Consider the following 17307-nt stretch of genomic DNA (forward strand, 5'->3'; position numbering starts at 1 on the left):
ATATCGAGTCTTTAATATCTCAACTCGCACGATTTGCCCCTTCTAAATGAGATCCCTCTCTTAAAAAAAGAAAAATCTGTTAGAAATGAAAGTAGACTGCTTTTGAAGAATTTACCAAAATGAAGATAATAGCCTATTTTTAGAAGATAGAGAGACTATAATTTTAAAAATATATATATTTAAATTAAAATATTGGTTTATAATGTATATTAACATACTGTAGTAATTAAAGTATAAAAATATGACTAGTATTTTTAAATTATTAGTTAAAAAAATTGCAGGTAAAAATGAGTAAAATATAGCACTCGGTTTTCCGAATATCTGTGCTTTTGCCGCTCTTCTTCGTCTCCATTTCCCGCCAAACAAACACAGACAGTGGGTTCCCTCTCCGTCAAGGACGCCGCCGCTCGCACATGATGGATATTCCCGATTTGGATGAGTTGGAATGGCTCGAATCCCATGCCCAGGACGACGATCAGTTCGACGACGATTTCGAGCTCGATGTCGAACCGCCCTCACCCCCTTCATCACCGTCACTTGACAAGCCTCCACAGCGCCCGCCTCTGTCTCTCCCTCCCAAACCCTCACTTCAGCTGAACCCTATTTCCAAAAAACGCCCCGGATCTGATCTCTCGAGCTCGATATCGCTAGACGAAACCCCCAATCACCGCCTCAACAGTAATGGAACGAATGGAAAGAGGAGCAGAAGTGGAGAAGACGAATCTCGGAGTGATAAAGTCGCCCCGCCTGACTGCCCGGGCGTCTCTGAGGAGAACAAGGAAGGAAGCGGCGACGACGAGGAGTGGCTGAGATTCTCGCCGCCGCGGGATACGATTGAAGAGATGGAGGTGGTGGAGGAGGAGCAGGAGAGGATATTGTCGAGATTCGCGACGGAGATAGACGGGGATTGTGTGCCTATCACAGGGTTGGATGGGGAAAGGGTGTATGCCAAGATATGCACTAGTACGGAGATCGATGAGGAGGCGAGGAATAAGAAATTGAATTTCAGACGAGACAATAATGGTGAGGCTGTAACCAGCACACTTGATCAGTCCTGTTTGTGATTTGTTTTACATTGACAATGTGATTTTAATTTGCAGGATTAAATAAAAACAATGCTCATTATCTAAGGATTTGCATTAATTTCATCCATGTCTTTTTCCTTAACTACGAGCTTTATATGAATAACGAGAAGAATTTAATCCATTTAGCATCCCTGTTTGTGTCTTTCTATGCATTTACTTGTTATTTGGAATTGTACGATGAATGGAATATTTCTTATGCTTCGGTACGCCATCCACGATAGTACGATCTTCACTTGCACAAAATTCATCCTTATAAACTAAGTGCAAACTTCTAACTTACTGAATGCTGAGATTTGATGTTGATCAAGTGGACTGTTACATGCAGGACTCCTTCAGGAACCCGTCAGAGTTATGATGGAAAAGGTTGAGCAAGAACAGTTTGCAAAGGTAAGTTTGTCCTGTCCATACTGGTAGAAGAACTAATGTAGAGTTTTCCTTGTGACTTGCAGATGAATATTTCCATTCATGTTTTTTGTTGATCAACTGGTTATGTTCTAGTTTAGACAAGTATATGTGTATAAGCTCTGTATTGGATTTGTCTGGAGAAAGAGAGAAGATGTTATGTGCATTGATGAAACGTGTTCATTTTGTGAAGGCTTTGCAAGGAAGCTTTGACGATGATACCGTAGAGGTGGTCCCATCATCCGCACCAGTTACTACTGAAAAACTTTGGGTGGAGAAATATGCTCCAAGTTCATTTACAGAGCTTCTCAGTGACGAAAAGACAAACCGTGAGGTTGTGTAGCATCTTTCTATGTCACTTTCTACTACATGTTTTTGGTAGACTTCTCAAATAAATTGATTTGACTGTAGTACTCCTACATTTCTCTGCCATTTGTGTAACCTTTGTAATCTATACACTGCAGGTTCTCCTGTGGTTGAAACAGTGGGATTCCTGCGTTTTTGGGTCTGAGATAAAGAGTACCACTGATGATGTTTTAACTTCATTGAGACGGCATTCTACAGGCTCCCATCATCTTAAACAATCTTCCAGGAGTTTTTCTCGAAATAACAGAGAAACCAGATTTAACAAAGATATGATGAAGGCTGATATGGAGTTGGATAAAGAAAACAACACCTCCCCAGGCATTCAGGAAATGTGGGACAAAAAGAACAAAAGTTCTGGTCCTCCAGAACAGAAGGTTATTTATGTGCATATTATCTTTTACCAACATTGTGCCACCTTAATTATACCACCTTTTGATTGTGAGGTGGAGCTCAACTGCTGGAGCTGATGTCTCATTCACTAGTAAATGCCAATATTAAGGAATTTCGTGATTGCTATATCAGTAATCTGTTCTGGATTTATGATTACTTGCAGCATGGGCAACTAGTTCATTTTTGCAATTGAAGTTGCATGTATTACTGTCAATCATTTTACAGTAGTCATCTGCATTACATTTATTTCAGTGTTTCTTCTCTGACATTTTAAGAATGCTAATATACTGTTTTTGACCATTGCAGGTCCTATTGCTTTGTGGTTCCCCTGGACTTGGGAAGACTACACTTGCACATGTAGCGGCAAGTCATTGCGGGTACCGCGTTGTTGAGGTCAAATGATTTAAACTATATGTTTTATGAATTATGAGCTCATATTAGTTGCCTCTTTTTTTTTTGTTTTTTTTGATGGTCAAATAAACATAAGATTTTAAAGGCCGCACCATGGTGGACTCGAACCACTCTACCGCTAGGCCCACACACGCTTAGTTGCCTTTTTGTTGTAAAAGCAAATAGCTGATTATTTTTGCCTCATTGGTGAGTGGTTTATTGTGAAGAATATTTTCCCATGCTTATAGAATGTGAACTGAATGTTGCTTTAACTAAATATGCTGATCAGGATGAATTTTTTTACAAGCCATCAAGCTTGTCCTTTTTCCTACTGTTTTTTAGATATTTACCAGGTCAGAAGTAAACTGTTTACCATAAGTAAGGGAGTCTATCCAGGATAAGTTCTTGTGCAGATGAATACTGCTATCTAAATATGAACTCTTCTGATCACACCACCTGGCTAAAAGTGCCAAGTTTGCTTTATTGAAATTTAAGTATCATGCATATGAAGTGAGAAAGTTGGGCGAAGCCTTACATTTTAAAAACTTCAAATAAAGAAACCCTTTAACTGACTGGTTGGGTGTTGTTCATATGTCAGATTAATGCAAGTGATGACCGGTCAGCATCTACCATCGAAGCTAAAATCCTCGATGTGGTCCAGATGAATTCCGTAATTGCTGATTCAAAGCCAAAGTGCTTGGTTGGTTTCAGTGTGTAATAATAACACTGTTAATACCTCTTCAACTCTTTCACAATTTTCATTCCACAGTTAATGTGCTTATCTTGAACAAAATTTGGGACTTTTAAGGTTGTTGATGAGATAGATGGGGCCCTTGGAGACGGAAAGGGTGCTGTAGAAATCATTCTTCGATTGGTAAATTATTGCTTAGATTTCTTTCTTTTTTGGTCATAATATCTCATTTCATACAGAAGTTATACAGTTGAAAACCCATACCTCCGTGGTAGATTAATTATAGTAAAAGCTACTAGTGCGGTAGTGCCTTGGTAAAATTAGGTCAAAGCATATTGGTTTTGCTCTCTGCATAGATAGGCAGGCTTTCTAATGTCAGATATTCACTACAAAACACTATATTATGAACCATAATGATGCAGTTAGCGGCTGAGAAAAAACTTGATACTGGAAAAGAAAACGTATCTCAAGAGGCAAATACTGGTCGAAAATCTTCTGGAAAGAAGCAGAAAAGCTCAGTTTTGCTGAGACCTGTAAGTACGACTTTGCCTTGTACCATTTCTCATATATAATATGTATTGGTATGAGTTGACTGTTTGGGATACTCAGGTGATATGCATCTGTAATGACCTATATGCGCCAGCCTTGAGGCCATTACGTCAAGTGGCCAAGTAAGTCCCTATTTTTTTCGTTTTTTGAGTTTCTTTTGCAATGCTGGACTTGACAGGACCAGCATAAAAAAATGTGTTTATTTGGAATTGCAATAAATGTTAATTATCAGCTAAGCAGAAGAATAGAACAGAGTAAGAAGCATGTAATCCATAATACTCCCTCCGTCCCATGTTACTTGCACCGTTCCATTTCGGCTCGTCACAAACTACTTACACTATTTATAGTTTTAGTTAGAATTAATGTATTTAATTAATATGTTAGTTTAAGTTAAGAGGTCCTTTATTAAGTGATGTCTCATTACACTTAAAATTCTAATTTAATTATACTAAAAAATCAATCCCAAATTTACGGCCTAAATGAAAAGTGCGAGTAACATGGGATGGAGGGAGTATATGATTAAGAGTGACAAATCTCATTGCAGGTTTACAAAATTTGACCAATTTAAAGTACATAAACTATTTATTCTGAGCAATAATGCAACAAGATGATGATCTCATAAACTTACGCTTCTGTTTCAGGGTTCACATATTTGTCCAACCAACTGTGAGTCGTGTAGCAAACAGGTATGTGGTTGATTTTGTTGATTTCATGAATCAGTTGATGTTTCTTACCAATTTATTTCTGTTGCTTGATTTGATATATCTGATTTTCCATGCTGTCAATTTTTCATTTTTGCACACAGAACAGCACTCCTTGTTGATCTATATCTGCTTGGAACATTATGGCTAATAAAGCCGTTTGATTATTAGAAGATTTGTAATATATTTGGAAGCTGTTTATTTCATTTATGTTAAAAATATTATTAGTTTGAGAGTAATCTATTTGATATTAATGTATAACTCTTCATAAAGTATCTGCTTATGATCAATTTCCCCTTTATAGGGGATTTCCCCCCTTCTAGTACTTAAATTCTAATGTACTTGCTGTACTTCATATATATTATAGCTGCTCATGATTATTGGCAAATGTGCTTGTATGTGATGAATCGTTTTTGCAGTTACACCCAGTTGATACAACACAGATATAGTACACAACAGACTGATATTAAATTCAAAGTAAAGGCTATAAGTTTGATATGCTCTTCAAAGTTTAGTGTTTTGCCACTTTCCCAGTATGGTCCAATGACCATTTAAGTGTATTATGTAAAGTTTGGGCTATTATATAGGTTTATTTGATTCTATTTTCTGTTAATTGTTTGGTAATATTAGGAAAATACTGTTGCTTATCATTTTCTAAGCTTGGTATGTAAATTTTAATGACAGGTTGAAATATATTTGTAACAAGGAAGGAGTAAAGGCCAGCTCCGTTGCTCTTTCTGCTCTTGCAGAATGTACTGGTAAGTCAGACTTGCTGTTGAATGTACCAAGATAATGTATTTTTAATAGCTACTCAATGCATACAAAAACATATAAGATTGGTGCTGAACACTTTTATGTAGACAAACTACATATTTGAGTTAACACATTAATTATTATTATCACCAAGCTAGTCATTGTAGTAAATGTGTTCATAATCTTCACTTTCATCAGAATGTGACGTACGGTCGTGCTTGAACACTCTTCAGTTTCTTAACAAGAAGAAGGAAATGCTGAATGTGGTATGACCTTTAGCAACTTTTCTTTGATATGTATCTGTGTGTGTATATCTGAATATACGATCAATATAGTACTTATGATGCTCTCTTGAAACAAATCAAAGATGGTTTGACCTCCTTATTTTGATTACTTTTCTGCTTCAAGATGGATATAAGCTCTCAAGTGGTGGGTCGGAAAGATGCAACTAAAAGTGCTTTTGATGTATGGAAAGAGGTGAATTGCCATTGTTCAGTTACATGCTCATTTGCTTGCTCATTATTCTGTTTTCTGTTTTTCATATATTCATATAATCTACATTTGTATGTACAAAGATCTTCCAAAAGCAAAGGCCGAAATCTGGCAGAAGATCTAACAACTCAAGCAACAACGTGTCCAAAGACTTTGAATATCTCTACTCCTTGATATCTAACCGGTAAGCATAAATTTTCCTTTTAAGTTCGACTGTTCAAGTGAAAGTCGATTTAATTTTTTTTTATTTTGCCAGTGGCGATTCCGAGTTAATATTGGATGGGATCCATGAAAATATTTTTCAGCTCCATTATGTTGATCCTCTGATGCAAAAGACTGTGAGTTATTCTTCATTTATTTGATTTTTTTTTGTTTTGGTGGGGTCCAACCCCTCAAATATTCACTAGGTGTATGACTTGGAAGAATCATACTACTTTGGAGTAAACATAAACGTTTCACTGAAACTTATGTCTTAGGTACAATGTTTGGACAATCTGGGAGTTTCTGATGTAACTCATCAGTACATCATGCGCACACAAAAAATGTCTCTTCTAGGTAATACTGTTGTAGCAATCTTCAGATGTCACATTCTCAGTATATGACGCGTATCTGGTCCTAATTGTTTTTGTTATTTACTTCTTTCACAGTTTATCAACCGCCCATTGCTATATTTATTCATCGTCTGATAGCTCAACTTGAAAGAAAGGATATTCAATGGCCAAAATCCTTACAGAGGTATCTACACTACCTTTAATCTCTATTTTTCACTCTATGAGTATAATCTAATTGTCATTCCACAGACACCGAACCATTTTGGCAGAAAGGATTGACATGTTTCACTCATGGCATAATGGAATATCACCATATATTTCAAGGCATTTGTCAACAAAATCCTTTGTCGAAGACTCAATTTCGGCATTGTTGCATATTCTTTCACCACCATCTCTGAGACCGGTAAATGATTTTATTCCATTGACTTCAGTTCTCAATTTTATGTTTTCACTCTATTACACTGTTAAAAAAATCATGAATACTCGATATGTAATGTCCCACAACTTATGTGAAACCTATGCTTCAGAAATTTATTAGCACAGTTTACTCCTGTAGTAACACGGATTAATCAATTGGTAATCCGAAGATGGATGTCAAATAGTTGCTCGAGGAACTCGTTGTGCAATTGTATCGCTACTGGGCCCCACCTCTGTGGGCTGGGGGCATTACACGATTCATTGGCTTACGTATAAGCTGTTTTAATTTCTCCTTCATTCACAATGGTAGAAGGTTTCCACTAGGAATGTAAACACCAGTCAACCACACTTGCTGCTTCTGTTTCTTGTGTGCAGTCACTAATGCATTCTCCATATTCAGGTTGCACTGCATTTGCTCTCGGACAAAGAAAGGGGTGATTTGATGCAGTTAGTAAATACGATGGTCTCATATTCTATGACGTACAAGAACATCAAATCTGATCAACCTGATACTTGGAGGCGTGAAGATGAAGCAACCACAATTGCACTTGATCCACCGCTTAGCAATTTCATACACTTCAAAGTTAGTTCCCTGGTTATGCAAAATGAGCTGACAATATTATGACTTTGATAAATTACTTGGTATTACTGCTCCGGAAATATCTCCTTGGTTTATTTGGTGTCTGTCTGTTGAGCAGGACTACAGTTCATGCCATATCGATCTTGCCTTGGCGGTAAAGCAGGTCTTGGTTCACGAGGTAAGTTATAGAACTGTGGGATGATTTATTCTATTTCTGAATTAATGCTCCAGGTTGTTCCTTCTGCTATTATTTTAACTTATGTTTTCTATATTCCTGCATCAGCCATTATGACCCATACATACACGCGATCATCTTATAATTGCAGGTGGAAAAGCAAAAGATTCTTCAAGGTAGCCTCTCCAAATCGGCCAATCTGCGTGGGGAGGAGAACCATGCCCTTGCAAAGAATAACGTTGGAACTAGACCACCATCAAAATTTAGTTTTACAAATGGTGCGGTTGAGAAGAAAACGAACCAGAAAAGTCAAGCAGTTGACAAACCTGAACTTCCTAAAGCTGTTGTTGAAGTAAAATCAGTTCAAAAGACGAAAAAGCCTTCTGGTAGCCTGACTAGTTTTTTCAGCCGGTATGATTAATCCTTTGCTTTGATCCGTTTCTAGTTTATTAGATAGGAAAGATAACGGCAAATGCATCTTATTCACAAGATTGAATTGCAGAACCACCTAGGCCTTCCCCTTAAAAAGCAAAAATAAGATCACATGAGTGCTGTCAAATGCCTAAAGGCAGTGAATGGCCTCTCTCTCTCAAACACACTCTCACGAAACACACACACATTTCATGTCATGCTATTCCTCTGTTTCCATTTCATCGTACGAATTTTTCTAATACTTTTTTCTCCTAACACCGATTGATCAAATCTGTTTCCCTCTAACCTTCCCTGTTTACCGCGGGGCTGCAAATGATTGGTTTTACTCTTATACACTCGTTATTCTTTATTTATTAAAGAGATACTTTGTTTGTCATTTATCATCTCCTATGCATTTCGATCAGGATTAAAAAGGTTGGTGAAAAAGGTTCTGAAGCTACAGACAGTGATGTGCCAAAGTCTGCAACAAGCCGGAGAGATTCACACCCTTTCTTGTTCAAATTTAACGAGGTATGCTACATGTTACCTTGAAACCATCGAATTTGACATGATTTCATTACCTGACCCTGTCCTAAAACCGGGCTGGATCCATCATTTTGGTCAACCAGATTTTGATACTTTAGTTTGCTGTGCTTTGCGTAGGGTTATACAAATGCAGTAAAGAGACCGGTGAAAATGCGTGAATTCCTTCTCTGATTTATCAAGCTCCAACAGATATACTATATTGTTAAAACTCCAATAGTTTTTTAGAAAAGAGAACAGTTTCAGGTGTTTTCCCATTTTTATTTTTGATAATGTTATAGTAATATTACAACGTAGCGGATCATTTCTCATTTGCTAGGAAAAACAAAAAAGTGTATTTTCATCCTAAAATAGTGAAAAAGTCCTACCAAGGTGTTTAGATTTTAGTTCAGGGGTGTCTGGTGACTGTGGAGGTGAAATGACGATAGTTTAGAAACCAATTTTGATTCCACTTCAAAAATAAAATATATTATTGGCATTTGGTGAATCTTATCAAGATTTCTAGAGCTGGAAAATGGAGTAAAATTAATGGTTTGAAATCAATTAAATATTTCTTTACAATGATATACTCTCCCATCTTTTAAAAAAATAAACTCTTTTCTTTTTCGGTTGATCTAAAAATAAAAACTTTCTATATTAAGAATTTTTTCTCCTAATGAGATGAGACTCATTTTTCATTAAAACACTTTGTTAATAACTTTTTCTTATTTTATTAATTTTATATTTAAATACATGCTGTTTCAAAAGTGTTCATCTTTAGAGGAAGGGGGAGTATGTTTTTTCAGATGATTCTAAGATTTAAAATTAGGGCTAGTAGCCCAAAAATACATAAACTTTTACTCAATTTAGTTTTTTTCTACAAATTTTGAAAGTGGTGAAAATATAAACATACTTTGAGTTTGTAGTAAATTTTACACAAAATTCAATTTCACTTAAATTTAATCCTATGTGGCGCACAGGATGTCTATGTCACTTGACTGGCACTTTGTTAAAAAAACTATACGAAGCTTGAATTTTGTAAAAATAATACATGAACTTATGAATATGGTCAAAGTCTGATTTCTTATTTTGATAGATTTTGCTGATGAGTTAATGGTTAACACCATACTTATTTTAGACTTATTGATAGTAGTATATCTTTAGACTTTATTTGAACCTTAACTATTAAAAAAAACATAAAGTTCAAAACGGTAATTCAACTCAAAAGGAAAAAACGTCGATAACAGTATTAAAATAGCAAAAATAATATATATTTTTAATTCAGATTAAAAAAAAATTAAAAATAGCAAAAACTCGACGCCCACTAACGTGCCGGCGAATGGGCATCACGCCACGGGCCAGAGCTCGCCATGTGGCGGGCTGTCCCGCGTCCTGTCCCGCCCCTCCCCCACGAGCTAAGCGGCGAAATGGAGCATCCGCAGCGGCGTTTCGCTGCGGATGCTCCCAAAAGCTCAAAAAATCTAATTTTGAAAAAAAATAGAATATCCCACAGTTAAATTATTCCATCCTATTAATATGCTTTCCGTGTAAAATTTAATGTCCTTTTTTGTGTGATAGATCATCCTCTCTCCCTCCATTGATTTTGTATGTATAATATTTTCACTAAGATGCCAACTTTGTGGATTCTTCTCTCTCTACATATAAGTAAACGGATGAGATTGTACAGAGAAAACGTAGTACAACTAAATATTGACAAAAATTCTATTAAGAATCAAAACTTGCTATATATATGATCAAATGATTTTTTAATTTTCAGTTTGCACATATTTATTGCATCTAAGTCATATGATCATATCGATGATTCGGATTCATATTCCACAATCAAACATTTGAGAATAAAATTTGGCTCAATTAATTGTCATTAGTAGTAGATCATTATGATGGATATCACTTTAATAGCTAATCTTTATCTGTGGGCCCTTCAGCTTTAACTACAATTAGTAATCCCCACTTTTGTTTAGTCCTTTCCATATAAGAAAAGGGATTCAAACAATTGGACGTAAAAAATAATGGGACATACTTTTTTCCTAAAAATGCCCATTTCCTCATTTACCAAAACGGCGCTAAAATAAGCAAATCTTCATTCCTTATGATGACTATATATTTTATATTATTATTTAGGGACACCATGATTATAAATTTATAACTAAATAATCCATTAAAACATTTATTTGCTCATCTGTCCTTCACTAGTATATATAAACATAGAAATTAAATTGTCACATCATAAGTAATACCTCCACTTCATCAAATAATATTTTATTCAATTTCAAATACATCCAAAGCCAAACTTAGCGTTTACATTGCTCGCACGAAAAAATCAACCTCAGCTAGAATTTATGAATTATGAACTCTACCTTTTTGTTGTTGTTGATTATGACATACTAATTTAACTTGTAGTAATAATGAACGATAAACTAATCACTTAGTTAGATTAATGAATTTGATTGGGTTATGCAAGAGCATAAGTCAACCATGATTGCATAAGGCGTGTGAGAAGGGCCCCAAATGATGGCTAATAAACTTTTATTATATTCTTAATTACGACAAATATTTGGAAGTGGTTTCTTGTCAATATCAATGCACCCATGATAACTTTTCTCCCCTCCATACCAATTCTTTAACAAAGTACTTACTCCATTACCAAATATATCCCCAGTCTTTAAAACTCATTTAAAAGGTGGTTGTTGTCCTCTTATTTTTAAGGATAAAGATAGATCATGAAATTTGGTTAAATTATGATTAATATTATCATTTTTGAAATTGATTAATTATATCATAACTTTGATATATCTTTCAATTATCCTATTCTCTTGTGTTTAGGGAAATTTATGTATGATGTGTCAGACGAAAGATATATGTGGACAAACTATAAGCTACTTAAGCGATGTCATCTAATACACCCAGTTAGCCACGTCTTTAATTTTTAAACATGCACACATCACGTCAATGTATTCAGACACGTAACATGCTCGAATATTTTGTCGATGGGACGATTAAGAATAATGTTAAAGTTGGGATATAATTGGTTATATATTTAAAGTTACGAGATTGACTAAAATTTGTTGATTTTTTCATCAATTTTTCCTACTTTTAATTATTAGTATAACATAAAGAGTATATTTTATTAAAATATGACATTTATTCAAAATGTTTAAAAGGGAGGAAAAAAAGGGCCAAAAGTGGTAATGGTGAGAAATAGACAATATAGTTGCGATTTTCTGCTACATACCTTTATTTCCATTTGTCTCACATTTTCAGTTTTATTTGCCTCATTTTGAAACAACGAAAATTCTCTTTCTACTCTTATTCTCTACCAACCAAACCAAAACCCCTTTCTATCTGTATTCCTAAACGAGAAATAAAAAGAAAATATGGAAAATGGCATTTTAATTTAAAATTCACAAATAAATTATATTTTAGTAAAATTAAATTAATGATTACTACTATTTTTGAATTTTTACTTGCAGGTTAAATGGAAATATGAAGAAGACGAGGGCAAACAAAAGAAAGCAACCACGCTTTGTATAAAGATGGTAGGAGACAGAATTGCCGAAAATCATCATATACATAGTTGTTAAGAATTTTTTTTTTTTTACAAGTATCACCAGTCACAAAAATATACATCCAAAAGAAATATTCAAAACGTGAGGTCATTATTGAAGTCGACCCCATAAGTATAACCAAAGTTTACAATTTTCTCTCCCACACAAAGTTTACAATTTTCTCTCCAAACATTTCCATCCAATAATTTGAGGAATTATATGTCCACCAAAACTCAAATGCGGGTAAATTATCGAATAAATCATGATAGAGGTTAACATTCAGGTCCCTCCTACACTTTTTCAAAATCTAAAAATTAAAATCACGATCCGACAGAAATTCCGCAATAATTTCATCCGTCTAATTTCCGATGAAATATGCGATGATGTGACAACCAGAATTTAAACATGTGAAACTGTTATGACTATATTAACTCATTTCTTTACGAAGACACATGTTTATGTGGCGGGTGGCGATCACATATTTGCTAGAAAGGAGCCAGATGAGATAATTGCAAATTTGACCATTCAAATTGCGAGAATAAAAGTGTTGATTCATTAGCTCGAGACTTCATCTAACAGCTTATACCTTCTCACCTTATTTCTAAAAACAGGTTTAATAATCCTCCTCTCACCCGAAACCCCACCGCGATCGCTCGTCACCCTCTTCCTTCCGGCCAATGGCGGCGGCGCAGCCATCGCTGTTTTATTCTCCCTCTTGCTTCCGTTACCAATTGCTCTTCTATCTTTAAGATTAATGTCGATCTTACCCTTTTTGATCTTCATGTCGTGATGATCGGCTTTGTGAGACGAATTTTTCGACGATTTTGTGGTCTCTTCCCCTTTTCGATTGATGCACCAGTTGCAAATGTCATACGATTCAGCCCCGGGGTACAAATTGCTGCAATATCTACCACATTTATGTATAGTAAGTAAATGTTTATACGATGGACTCAAACTCGAGACCGTTAAAACAGACTAATAAAAATTTATTAAATTGATTACTTGTGTTGTGATCGGAATCCGCAGGCGCTGCATAAGAAGAGTTCTGAAGAAACGCCATGATCTCCACACATACAACATTCAATTGATGAAGATGTTGCACCTTCCACTTCAACGTTTTTTCTTCCCATTTATATGTACATATATGTGGTATGAATCAAGAGAGAGTATGTATATATATAGGTGTAAATAAATGAATTTATAATTTTTTTTGAGATTGAGATTGAAATGGGTATCATATTCATTTTTCCAAGTCTTCTTCCGTGTGAGATAAGTTAGAAAAAAATAATAAATATATGCCACGATTAGTGGCATGAAAAAGAAGGGTGGGGGCTCACCACTCACAACCTTTCTTTCTTCCCTTTTTAAAATTGTCTTTCCTACTAAGGTTTTTGCCGTGTTTACTAATGTATGATTAGACGTTACAACAAACACAAGTTCCATTCGTGTTTCCATTTGACATAAGAAATTAAATTAGGTATGGTAGTGAATATAGTATTTAGGATTGAAAAAGAAAAAAGGAAAATTATTTAAAGGTGTGATTGACACATGCAATGAAATTATGGTTTATTTTTATTCTATGACTGGGTCTTATGAGTTATGAGTGTGTCTTGTAGGATTATATAGGAGTACTTTTTTTCTTCTACTTTTTATGATGTTGTCTATATTTTTCATTGTTTTTACAAACTCAAATGATATTGAGTTCCTTTATATCGTAATGACATAATGTGTAAGAAATAGAATTATTGTGGGTTATGGTGCAATTCTTTCATGATTTAAATTCTCACTTTCACTTTAACTTAGTACAAGTTTTAAAAAATATTCTCTCCATCAGACAAACTTGTAAATGTTACGATTTTAACGTGCAATTGGTAAAGTAAGAAAGAAATATGAAAAAATAGTGTTAGTATATTGTGGGGGTCCTCCACATTACTATTCCCTCCGTCCACTAAAAATAGTCCAATTTTGTCATTTTGGGATGTCCACAAAAAATAGACTCATTTCTAAGTTAGAAAGTTTCTCTCTCAGTATCCATTTCATACGTTACCTACTTTTTCTCTTTATCTCTCCTACTTCACCTATTTTTTCTCTCCCTCTCTTATTTTACCAATGTGTACATTAAAACTCGTATCATCCACAAATGAGACTATTTTTTGTGTACGAGAGAGTATATAGTTAAAAGCTTTCCACATCTAGACTTTCTTGGCTAAAGGTTTAGTACTGGAGTACTGGTGTCTATGACCTCAAGGTGGTACGAGTTTCGGTACGATGATCTTCCTTGTTAAGGTCAGATTCTATCATTTGGGAAATCGCGTATGAGAATCAAGGCCACACATTTTTTTTGGGTTGAGATTTAACTACTAGACTTGGGAAATTAAACCATCTATTCTAACAGCTAGACCTAAGAGAATGTAACAAAAACATGCATGACTAGAAAACAATATGCGCACAAGATCACTCTCTAGCGAAAACAATTTACCCCGGACCTAGTAAACGACTTCCTAAACTTAACCTAGACAGAGGAAAATTAGATCGTGGGGACCATTTCCCGAATTAGCAAAGTACGAATAAAAAACTGCAGATTAACTAACTAAAGGTTTAACTAACAAATGACTTCATCTTCTCAAAAAAACCTTGATCACGAAATGCAGAGGAAATACAGAGCAAAACACAAAACGAAACAGAGCAAGCTAAATTAAACTGATTACTACGATTAACTACTGAAACTTAAGCAGATCTACTATCCCTAGACGAGGTAAATGAGAAAACAGAAACTAAACATCAAAACCATGCATATATGAACAGATCCAAACACTGGACGCTTCATCCAATCCGGATCCAAGCCATCCACAACATGCCACGGCATATCCCATCTCCGATCACAAAGATTCAGCCAGATTCAACCAATCAACTACGATCTCCACACAATTCAACTCAAAAACCAAATCAATCGCTAAAAGCATCCAGAGTAAACTAGAAAAAGAACGACAATAACATGAAACAAAACCATAACAACAACTTTCAAGAGTGCAATATCCAACGGAAATTTAACAAGATACGGCCGAGCTTCGAACAACGAAGTCTCGGGAAATTCAGAAACATAAACTGAAAGCAGGAAATAGATTGTATCTTCGCCTCCCGTGGAGACGGTGTTACACAACTCCGATGAACTTTCTGAACCGTGAACCCCCTCAGACTAATTTCCCCCAAGTATGTGTGTGTAGAGAGTGAGAAAGCTAAGCTAAGAGCTAAAGGTGATGATTCATGTACGTTGCGTGCTCTTATTTATAAGACATGGAGCTTCTAGATTCTTCTTTGTAATCCCCATTCTGCCCTTGTCTAGAACGCTCCTTCGTCTGGTAAATTCTTCTTCTTTTCTGCTCGCTTCCTCTGCCAGCCTCCGTCTCCAGGCGATCTTCTCCTTTTTCCTGGATCTGGCATTTTCTCTACACATCTGGCTTACAAAACCTTGTCAGACCCGGAAAATTATAGAATTTAACCCCATAACCAATGCATGGAATTAGACTTATCAAACTGTTCACACTTAAACCATACTTGTCTCCACATTTTGAGATTTGCATACGAATATTTCTTTTGCTTCCAAAACTCATAAGAAGTCACACCCTTATAATTAGTGAAATTTTATTCATGATATAATTTGTTGATATGTAAACCTAACTTAATCAACAAAACATTCTATCGTATCTTTAAGTTTTCAATTCTCATGTCCTTGAATCACTAAAACATTAAGACACAAATAAAATCGTCCTTAAATCAGGTACGCATTAGACTAAATACATCTCTAGTTACAAAGAATCACTAATTCAAAAAATTTTATTATTACCACTCTAATTAACCTTCTCTAAGTAGTGTCTTTATTTGCAAATTCATAGAGCCCCGAGAACAATATAATACTCCCTCGGTTCCAGTAGTAATAGCGTTCATGCACGTCCATAGAATGTCGTTTTCCTTTTTAGTAAAAGTCAATAGCGTATTTGCACACCTACTTTACTTTCTCTATAGCACTTTTTTCTCTTCATCTCTCTACTCTTTTTCATTTTCCACTTTTTTCTCTCTTTACTTAACTCACCTAACACCATTTTTCTTAATCTCAATGCCAAAAAGAAATGCCTCTAGTAACTATAGAACGGAGGGAGTACGATGCTGCCCTTGCACCACCACTGGTAACGATCACTCAAGCTGAACGTAAAATTGGCGACGATCGTCGAAAAAGCTCTGAAATAAAACACCAGATGATCGGAGCGCTCGTTCTCCATGTATCCGAGAAATTTCTCATTGCAATTTCCCTAATCGAAAGGAAACTCTTCATTTTCAAATTGAAGCCGTACATCCGCGATTTCACATCATCGCTTCATTGTCTTTGCACTTCTAACTTATCTCTGAATTTTAAAATTGTTGTTGTTGGTTGTAATGTTAACAATTTCGGTTTTGAAATTGAAATTGTGTAATTTCGAATTTAATGTATTTTGCTATTTGAAATTATTCTTTGTTGAGTAGTTAATTTGATTGCACGTCAATTGTTTGTCTATCTTAGCTAGTTAATGTGTCTTAGTAGTTATTGCTATCTATGTTTTTATGGATTAGAATTTGCTTATACTGCTTTAAATATTTCGTTGGAATGGAATGATACATGATCTGAAAGTAAGAATTGAGCATTAATACTCATAGTGAGTTTTGTATCGATGGCAAGGATAGTTAATTATTGGGTAAATTGCCTAAAAAGTCATAAATTTTGGGAAAAATTCAGTTTTTCTCACAGACTATAAAAGTTGCGCCTAAAGTAACGAACTTTATTGGATCGTGAAAATTTCTCAAACTACCCAACCCGGTGACATATTTCTGTTAAAAACTTATCCCACGTGGCATGCTGAAGGCATGACTTGACAAAATTTCTGGCTTAACCCTAAACTCAAGTAATATAATCTCTTTTTGGTTGATTTCGAAAGCGCAACCCCAATTCAAGCGACGAAAAACGTAATCGACAAGAGTGAAATCGTCGACAAACGGTTTAGGGATGAAATCAGCGACGTGTAAAAAAGATTCAATAAAAGAAAGCACTAAACTACGTCGTTTTGTGCCCAAATATTTTTTCAAGTCATGCCTCCGCCATGCCACGTGGGATAAGTTTTTAACGAAAATATGTCATCAGGTCGATAGTTTAGGAAATTTGCACAATCCGATAAAGTTCGTGACTTTAGGCACAACTTTTATAGTTTGTGGGAATAGCCAAACTTTCCCTAAAGTT

At 35.3% G+C, this 17307-nt stretch overlaps 2 protein-coding genes across 3 annotated transcripts; one reads left to right on the forward strand and one right to left on the reverse strand.

Moving 5' to 3' along the window:
• The first annotated feature begins 339 nt into the window (after positions 1–339).
• On the forward strand, positions 340–8882 carry LOC125217799 (chromosome transmission fidelity protein 18 homolog). Its single transcript, XM_048119372.1, has 23 exons — positions 340–1023; positions 1411–1472; positions 1681–1821; positions 1952–2227; positions 2550–2636; positions 3232–3333; positions 3442–3507; positions 3747–3857; positions 3934–3995; positions 4515–4559; positions 5259–5332; positions 5526–5593; positions 5736–5804; positions 5903–6003; positions 6076–6157; positions 6296–6374; positions 6467–6554; positions 6620–6773; positions 7188–7370; positions 7486–7545; positions 7694–7953; positions 8379–8484; positions 8617–8882. The coding sequence occupies exons 1-23, from the start codon at positions 414–416 to the stop codon at positions 8668–8670; spliced, it is 2940 nt and encodes a 979-aa protein (XP_047975329.1). The 5' UTR covers positions 340–413; the 3' UTR covers positions 8671–8882.
• Positions 8883–12045: 3163 nt separating this feature from the next.
• On the reverse strand, positions 12046–13203 carry LOC125217785. 2 transcript variants are annotated; one of them, XM_048119323.1, is made up of 2 exons: positions 13044–13203; positions 12046–12948 (listed from the first exon to the last, which is right to left on the reverse strand). In XM_048119323.1, the coding sequence occupies exons 1-2, from the start codon at positions 13169–13171 to the stop codon at positions 12597–12599; spliced, it is 480 nt and encodes a 159-aa protein (XP_047975280.1). In that variant the 5' UTR covers positions 13172–13203; the 3' UTR covers positions 12046–12596. The 2 variants fall into 2 exon arrangements, with proteins under 2 accessions (XP_047975280.1, XP_047975288.1); XM_048119331.1 differs by having other exon boundaries at positions 12046–12939; positions 13044–13200.
• Between the last annotated feature and the right edge of the window lie 4104 nt (positions 13204–17307).

This window comes from Salvia hispanica, chromosome 1 (genome assembly GCF_023119035.1).
Source record: "Salvia hispanica cultivar TCC Black 2014 chromosome 1, UniMelb_Shisp_WGS_1.0, whole genome shotgun sequence".
Lineage (NCBI taxonomy): Eukaryota > Viridiplantae > Streptophyta > Magnoliopsida > Lamiales > Lamiaceae > Salvia > Salvia hispanica.

What these genes read in the sequence shown, in the direction of transcription:
- LOC125217799 (XM_048119372.1), top strand. Translation starts at nt 414, where the DNA reads ATGATGGATATTCCCGATTTGGATGAGTTGGAATGGCTCGAATCCCAT. An exon ending in ATTCAAAGCCAAAGTGCTTG is followed by an intron (nt 3,334 to 3,441) that starts GTTGGTTTCAGT and finishes GGGACTTTTAAG; the next exon opens with GTTGTTGATGAGATAGATGG. An exon ending in TACTCCTTGATATCTAACCG is followed by an intron (nt 6,004 to 6,075) that starts GTAAGCATAAAT and finishes TTATTTTGCCAG; the next exon opens with TGGCGATTCCGAGTTAATAT.
- LOC125217785 (XM_048119323.1), bottom strand. Translation starts at nt 13,171, where the DNA reads ATGGGAAGAAAAAACGTTGAAGTGGAAGGTGCAACATCTTCATCAATT. An exon ending in GGATTCCGATCACAACACAA is followed by an intron (nt 12,949 to 13,043) that starts GTAATCAATTTA and finishes TAAATGTGGTAG; the next exon opens with ATATTGCAGCAATTTGTACC.